Here is an 8,604-nt window from a genome sequence, read left to right on the forward strand (position 1 = left end):
ATTCTTAAAAGTGACCACTGTTTTGCACTCCAGTGTCCAACAAAGGAGACCCAGATTAAGGATGCAATCACCTCTTCCTCACATCCTTCTGAAACAATAGTTTCCCCCCTCTCTATACAGTACTGGTGGCTTCAATCAGGAAGGGCACATTACCCAAGCGCCCTTCTCCTTTCCTGCTGTTCATGGTATTGTTGCATAAGCAGTAATTTGCTTCTCTTCCACCCTTTCCCTTTCTGTTTTCTCCTCTCTTATCTCATTTCCAGTGAGGAAGCTGCTAAGGCTGCAACCATCTTTTCAGCTAGTGCTCTTTGGCGATCCCTCGTAGCCGAGTAAGATTGTCTTCCATGAACACGGTCTTAAGAGTGAATCCGTAAGTGAGTGTGGAGACCAATTCTGGATCCACACGTCCTTCCACGGTGGGGACATAGGTTTCCAGGTGAGGGTTTGCCAAACGTGTCTTCCTCTTTGCACATTTCTTCCCGAGTTCGAGCGTCTTCAAGTCCACGACACCTTTGGTAAAGGATGTTCTCTAATTTGAGCGCTCGCAGGCCAGTGTTTCCCAGTTATCGGTGTTTATACTATATTTTTTAAATATTTGTTTTGAGAGAGTTTTTAAACCTCTTTTATTGACCACCAGCATTACGCTTCCCATTTTTAAATTTGGAATAGAGAAGTAGTAGACTGGAACATGACCAGTCCAACGAAGTTGATGTTGAAGAATCATTGCTTTGACACTGGTGATCTTTGAAGCTTCTTCTAGTAGTAATTCCTATTCGGTCCAGTGGGACTGACATATAGAACTGCATTGTTAGTTTTTTACTGTAGTTCTTCTGCCTTTTCTTTCTCCAGATGGCATTAAAAGGCCAAATCTACCCCCCCCCCCCAAGTAACCACAATCCAGGGACCCTGCTAGGGGATAGCTGGGGGAAGGGGGAGGGCTTGAGACCCTTGTCTTTTGTGCCAAGCCCAAGATCACCTGCCCCTTTCCTCCCTAAAAAAATGACATAATTTTTATGTTTTTCTTTGCAGGGAGTCCAACCATCATATACGCAAAGTGTGGGGGTGGTGAGATCACCAGGCACTCTCCATCTTAATTTGCCCTCACACATCTGTAGATAGAAATTTAGGGATGCCATATGTCCAGGTTTTCCCAGGCACATCTGGGAATCGCTAAGAAAAACGGCGTCCAGGCGGATTTTTGCTGAATCGGCAAAATGCCCAGGAAAACCCAGACATCTGGGAAGTTGGGCTGTTTTATTTTTAAAAAATCAAAGAAAAGCCCCAAAACGATTTTTTTTTTGGGGGGGGATATTAGGTGGTGGTGGAGCTCAACAATACTTTTGGGGATATGGCAACCCTCATAAATTAGCAAATTTGCATCATGAGCTTCTGCCCCAAGCCTTTTATGCACCTTGCAGCCCCCTCCAAACTCACCAGTTATTCCTGTGCTTATATTAGCTAGCTAAAGGTAGCAAGTAAACTTCAAGACAGGAGGACCTGAAGTACAGGTGCTGAGCTGGGAAATCCAGCAACGTTTCTAGTGATATTTTCAAAAGAGATTTTCTATAAAAAGCCATCTTTTTGTAAAATGCAAACAGAATCGTGCCTTTTTTTGTGCCTGCATTCTAATAATCAGAGTAGGACCAGAACCTGTTGCTGGGCTTTGGCACTTTAGACTGGCTCATATGCCTGATGTTCCCCCATAGAAAGCTCTAGATATCAGGGATAAAACTAACTTGGTACCTTGCTCCTTGTTACCTAGTCTTAAAGGTAAAGGTAAAGGGACCCCTGACCATTAGGTCCAGTCGTGACAGACTCTGGGGTTGCGCGCTCATCTCGCATTATTGGCCGAGGGAGCCGGCGTATAGCTTCCAGGTCATGTGGCCAGCATGACAAAGCCGCTTCTGGCAAACCAGAGCAGCACATGGAAACGCCGTTTACCTTCCCGCTGTAGCGGTTCCTATTTATCTACGTGCATTTTGACGTGCTTTCGAACTGCTAGGTTGGCAGGAGCTGGGACTGAGCAACGGGAGCTCACCCCGTCACAGGGGTTCGAACCGCCGACCTTCTGATCAGCAAGCCCTAGGCTCAGTGGTTTAGCCCACAGTGCCACCTGGGTCCAAATCTACCAAAATGAACAAATTGTACACCTCCGATTATTCAGCTGCTTAACCCAATTGCAGGTTTACTCAGAAATGTCACACTGTGTTCTGAGTGTGCAATGAAACCTAGTACTACCCCGCCCCCCCTCCAAGAGAGAGAGAGAGAGAGAGAGGGAGAGGGAGAGAGAGAGAGCAAAAAATCAATATAAAATTCTGGAATTGTATCCTGGAGTTAGTGATTACTGATCATTACCGACTGCAGCATGTCTCTCTTTGCTGTAGTGAGATTTTGTAATAATGATTTTGGCTCTGTGTGTTTGCACTTAATCCTGATTCATCCTAAATAGTTGTTGAGGAGCATCATAAATTAAGACTGTAATTATGGGGGGCGGAAATCAGTATACCTGGAGAGTCATTCATGCAAACATTTTGACAGTTGTTATGAGCCTGCAGGGGTACAACTGTCAGGTGTTGTCAGAAGTGCTTACATGGCCAAGCGCTACCAGCAATTATGACTAGTTATGGCAATAATTGCTGCTGTGGCACATAGCAATGCATTTCTATGGACCAAGATACTCAAAATATCAGAAGAGGGAAGGAAATAGCATGGATTGAAAACATATTTTTAAAACCCCAAGAGAGCCTATAACAGCAAAGACACACGGGGTGGGTTTTTCTTAATATGCAGAACAAAAAAATATTTGATGCAACAAAGTGTAGAAGGGTAGCCTAATTATCATGTCAGAACAATTCGAAGATATATTGATATATTGATTTATACAGGTAAAACTCGGAAAATTAGAATATTGTCGAAAAGTGCATTTATTTCAGCAATGCAGCTTAAAAGGTGAAACCAATATATGAGATAGATGCATGACATGCAAAGCAAGATATGTCAAGCCTTTATTTGTTTTAATTGTACTGTGATTATTTGTCGTTAGGCGGGTCAATTATAAATGGAATGGAATTAATGAAATGTAATAGCGATGTTTATTATTTTTGTATTATTGTAACTATTTGTTTTATTACTGTGGAATTTCCAAAGGAAAGCATTTGTAAAATAAAAAGATAAAAATAAAAATATTAAGTTGCATTACTGAAATAAATGCACTTTTCGATGATATTCCAATTTTCTGAGTTTCACCTGTATATTCAATATATAAATTATATAAATTCAATAACAATTACAGCAGCAGCAATCAAGTGTTATGTGGTACATCCCCTCCCCCTTGACTATCAAGTAAGATGGGCATTCAGGCATTCAGGGTCCGCATTGGAACTCAAGCTGGCAGGATGCGCATGGCAGGACCCAGCAAGGCTCATGCTGGTTGCTGCAGCATCTGTGTGTGTCCCCAGTTTAGCAAGAGGAATCCAGAAGCTTGGCTGGGGTTGGGGCTAGAAGTTATTGAGACAGTTAGCCCTTGCTGACAGCCAAAGATCATAAAATGGGCTTGTGCTGGAAAAAGTTTACTCCTGAGTAAATGCAATGATGCATGTAAAACCAGGATATGAGCCTAATTTAGCTGGATGAGAATCTGTATTTGCAAGTAAATGCTGGCCACATGGTTCCAAGCACAGTCTGAGAGCCCTTTGGCTTGGAGGGGGATACACTACGGGGGGGCTGGATTTAGTATTCCCAACAACTGGTTGCCAGAATTGCCCATTGTCTACCAAAGTCTATGAACACATCCAGCCAGCGACTGCATGTATGGATCGATTGGATCAAAGTTGAATTCGGCATAAGGGTATTACAGGGCTACGGCCTAAATTGATCCTGTCCAAGTTGGGTGCTGTGAATGCTTACTTCGAAGTGAGCTCATCTGTGAGTTCATCTGCACTAGAGTTTAATGTGCATCGGAAGCTCCTGGTGTCTCCATTCCACGCTGGCACATACATGATGAACTCCCTTGCACTTTCCCCCTACCATATTTGGATTTTCCCAATTTGAAGACAATCTAATAAAGGAAGAGAATCCAGTACGAAATTGCATGCTACCTGATTGTGGAACCCCTTATGAGGGTGAAGTGTTTTGTTTTGTTTTGTTTTGTTTACATGTATTTTGTTGGGTACCATCTATTACCACACAAGCAACTTCAATTTGCTTCCATTCATCCAAAGAAAAGGCTGCCAACTGTTATTTCCTACAAGGAATATATATTCTTTGATTTTTAAAACAGCTCTTGTCCACAGAACTGCTTTTGCACAAAGCAGTCCTTGCAGGTAAAAACTGCCCTTGCTAGTACAGGAAGCAGGAAGAGAAAAGGAGAGTTGCTTTCATGGACGCAACTCCAAATTCTTCCCTGACTTGGAGTGACACACACATTTTTATTTCTGACTGATCCTTTCTGGAAAATCTAGTGTATTTCAAAAAATATATTAGAGTGGGCCGCATTGTCCTCAGGATTCTTGGCTGGGAGGACAAACACTTTTTAAATTATTGCTTTGACTACTCTGCATTGGTATATTGAAAAATATTGCATTTTTTAAAATAAATAAATGTGTGCAAGCTCAGGTAAGCAAAAACCTCAATACGTTTCCACCACAGACGTCAGGCTGCCAGTAACTCGGGAAGTATCGTACTAATTGAGGAAGGGGACAACAACACACAACGCAGATGTATTGCACCAAATACCACCCACTAGTGTGGATGGGAAACATCAAGACAGATTTCAGAGGCATAAAATTGAAAGTATTCATGTGCCGAAACAGAAACGGCGACCCACTCATTAATGCCATAGGGTGGACCCAGCCTGTGTTCAGTAGGCTTTTTCTGGGGTAAATGTGTTGTAGCCTTTATGTGCTGCGATTTACCCTAAACTTGCAGAGTGCGTCAGATCAGGTATCCACATAAAGTCCACTGTGAAAAGAATGTCACTACAAAGGTAAGACAAGTGGGGGAATCCAGGGAGAAAAATGCCTAAATCACACAGAGGTTACTCACTTATTTCCCTTGAGTACTCTCTTAAAGGCGAAGGTAAAGGGACCCCTGGCCATTAGGTCCAGTCGTGACAGACTCTGGACTTGCGGCGCTTGTTATTGGCCGAGGGAGCCGGCGTACAGCTTCCAGGACATGTGGCCAGCATGACAAAGCCGCTTCTGGCGAACCAGAGCAACACAAGCACACGGAAAGGCCATTTACCTTCCTGCTGTAGCAGTACCTATTTATCTACTTGCTCTTTGACGTGTTTTCGAACTGCTAGGTGGGCAGGAGCTGGGACCGAGCAACGGGAGCTCACCCTGTCGCGGGGATTCAAACCACCGACCTTCTGATCGGCAAGCCCTAGGCAAAGTGGTTTAACCCACAGCGCCACCCGCATCCCGTCTGAGTACTCTCTTATTTCCAAGTAAACCTGTATAGGGTTGCACTGTAAATCATTTTTAGAAAAAAGAAGTTAGGTTGTAATCCTAATTGTGCTTAAGATCAATTATTTCATAGGCCAATGGCCATAGCTTGGCAGAAGTGACAAGGACCTGGCTATTAAACTATGACTGTTGCTGATTCATTGAGTATGCATAAGCTTTCCCACTGGTAAAATTAGCATGTTACCGGTATTTACTTCCTCTGAAATGGGGAAACAGGTTACTTGTGTGAGCTTTGCTTTACATCAGCTAAGTATTAAGGAGCTTTCTGCTAGGAAGTTGCCGAGACTTTGACCTGTGTTTTACCCAGGAATTTAGGATTCAGCACTGTAAAATTCAAAACACATTGACAGCTCTGCGATAACAACATTGTGTTCAAGGCATTTTGCTTGCATTATGTCAGCATTCCTTACAATAAAGTCAGCATCGTTCTCCGTGTAAACAGCAAATGGCTAAATTGTAGTTGATGCCACACAGGTTATAATAGCTTTAACTTCAATCCAACCATTTGCTGTTCATATGGAGAATGATGTTTTCATCTCATGTGAATTCCCACTTTTTGCTCTGTAAAAATTGACACGAGGGGAGATTAGGGTGATGGTCCACCATCCAAGTGTCCCCATTTTCCAAGGGGCAGTCCCAGATTTACAGGAGTTGTCCTAGTTTCTGATTTGATCCTGGAATGCCCTGCTTTTCCATAGGATGTCCCTATTTTCATTGGAGAAATGTTGGAGGGTATGGCATAGGGTGTCCCTATTTTCATCGGTGAAATGTTGGAGGGAATAGAACAGGGAGGGGACAACATCAAAATAATAAAAAAGCTTGGATCATCTGGAAGCGCCAAAAGGGTGTAGAAAGGCTGCGATCTTGCACACGCACGCTTCCTGGAGGAACAAGCGCTGCTGTTGAATTGGGAGAGGTTCGCTTACCTGCACAAAAACCCTTTCTTGCAACCCCTTATTTGAAACCCCCAACGCGCAAGGAACGCTTCGCCTCTTTGAAGCGCGGGCTCAGCAGGCGGGAGGGGCGGGACCAAGGACACATTCGAATCTCGCTTCCCACGCTCCCCATTGGCCGAGCGCGCGGGGCGGGCGCGCGCATGAGGGAGGAAGCCGGGCGCGCGCCGGAGGCTAGACGGGGGTGGGCGGAGCCGGGCAACCGCCTGCTGCTCTGATTGGCTCCGGCGCAATGCGCCCCGTTCTCAAAACCGCGCGCTCCGGGCTGGGCAGGCTTCAATCGGCGGCGGGATGGAAAGCGGCGGGTGTTGACGTTCTCCGGGCTGCTCCTTGGACGGAGACGCGTGGAGCGCAGTGCGTTTTGCGCGGACGGGCCGCTCTCGCTTGCGTTCGCTTTGGGCAGTGAGCGGCTCGTAGCGCCGCCCCTCCTGGGCACGGGCCCGAGGGCATCCCAACGGGCATGGATTGCAAGCTGGAGGCGCAGCGCATCGTCAGCATCTCGCTGGGCAAGATGTACGGCGCGCGGGGCCAGCGCGGCGGCGTCAAGCTGCACAGGAACCTCCTGGTGTCGCTCGTCTTGCGCAGCGCCCGGCAGGTCTACCTGAGCGAGTTGGATGGCGCGCAGACGGCGCCTTTCCCGGCTGCTGCTCCGGGGCCGATGGCGCCTGGTGCGGATCCACTCCGAGTAGTAGGAGGACCTTCCAGGCTGCCTGTCTTTCCTCCATCGCCTCCGTTTTTCCTGCAGCCGGCGGCTCTGCCTTCGGAGCGCAGGGCTCCCCCGTCGCCGGATTGGGAAGCTAATCGGCTGGCGCGGCGCTGCTGCTGCGGCGGCGGCTGTACCGGTAGCTGCTCTTCGACGGGTGATGCCGGCAAGCGGCCGGCCGAGGCTCCCTCTCCGCCCTGCTGCCTGGGGAAGCGGGGCGCCGCTGCGCAACGAGGCGAGGGAGCGCCGTCGGGGAGCTCCCCGCTGAAGAAGCCGCGGAGGGAGCGGGAGCCGCTGAACCCGAAGCACCACGACAGCGGCGGCGACCTGGAGACGGGCAACGTAGCCAGCCTCATCAGCATCTTCGGGTCAAGCTTCTCGGGACTGCTCGGCAAAAAACACTCGGGCGCCGGGCGGCGCCGGCGGAGGGAAGCCGAGGAAACCGACGGCAAGGACGAGGAATCGGCCGGAGCAGCAGCGGACGCCGAGCCGGGGCCGATCTGCTGCGAGGAGTCCGTGCTGCGCAACCTCAACCCTTGGAGCACGGCCATCGTGGCTTTCTGAATTTGCCCATCCATCCCCCGGTTGCATATTATTGGGACCACACGGGGTGTGTGGGGGGAAGAGGGGTGGCTGCACGTTGATCCAGGTTTGCTTCGGATTTCAAGCGGCCCGGCTGCTCGCGACAAGAGGCTCCCTCCATGCGCCGCCCGTTCTTTTCCCGCGGAGGGATGCGGGAGCGACTGGACCAGGGCAGGATGCGGAGTTTAAAACTTCGGGCGGGGTGGGCTGGAGGGATGGTTTCTTCTCCGTCCCCCCCGGCTGTGATTTTGCAGTCTGCGTGGAAGCAGCTCAGCGTTTTTCTTCCCTCCCTCCCTCCCCTCCTTCCTTCCCTCCATCCTCTGGTCGAAGCGGTTCTGAAGGTCATACCCTTGCCTTGTTCTCGTGCCGCACACATGTTCTCCCGAGCAACCCTTGGAAAGTTTGCTGTAAGATTAGGGTTTTTTTGGGGGGGGGGTAAGCCCCTAAAGCACAAGGCTTGAAGGGCTGAGAAGGTGTGTTGGAACTGTGTTTGCAGATCTCTTGAGCGACACTTCTCTGGGGCGATTACTCCCAGGCTCCTTTGTTTTATAAAGGTTCTTGGGAGAGAGGACCTCCGAGGACACGTTCTACAATATTCTTCCTCCGGTTGATGTGTTTTTGTATGGCAGTTGTAAACTTCTGGCGTGTGCAACACGTATTAAATATTTTGACATTGTTTAAGCTGCCCTTGTGTTTCTGCCGTCTCTGGGCTGGGGAGGGCGTGGGTGCTACTTTCTCTTCCCCCTTCAAATGGTTGATCCCTTCTTGAACCGCCCTGAGACCTCCAGGTATAGGGCAGTATATAAGTTCAATAAATAATAATGATGATAATAATAAATAATTTAGCAGCAAAGGCACCGGGGAAGGTGTGGATAAGCAGCAGGCATAGCACTGATCTGGG

General features: G+C 48.1%; 1 protein-coding gene across 1 annotated transcript; it reads left to right on the forward strand.

The window, feature by feature from the left end:
* Positions 1–6,579: 6,579 nt before the first annotated feature.
* IER5 (immediate early response 5) lies at positions 6,580–8,384 on the forward strand. Its single transcript, XM_060277512.2, has one exon. The coding sequence runs from the start codon at positions 6,879–6,881 to the stop codon at positions 7,683–7,685; it is 807 nt and encodes a 268-aa protein (XP_060133495.1). The 5' UTR covers positions 6,580–6,878; the 3' UTR covers positions 7,686–8,384.
* The last annotated feature ends 220 nt before the right edge of the window (positions 8,385–8,604 follow it).

This window comes from Zootoca vivipara, chromosome 7 (assembly GCF_965207765.1).
Source record: "Zootoca vivipara chromosome 7, rZooViv2.hap1.1, whole genome shotgun sequence".
NCBI classification, from domain to species: Eukaryota; Metazoa; Chordata; class Lepidosauria; order Squamata; family Lacertidae; genus Zootoca; species Zootoca vivipara.

Coding starts and splice junctions, on each gene's coding strand:
- IER5 (XM_060277512.2), top strand. CDS start 6,879: ATGGATTGCAAGCTGGAGGCGCAGCGCATCGTCAGCATCTCGCTGGGC.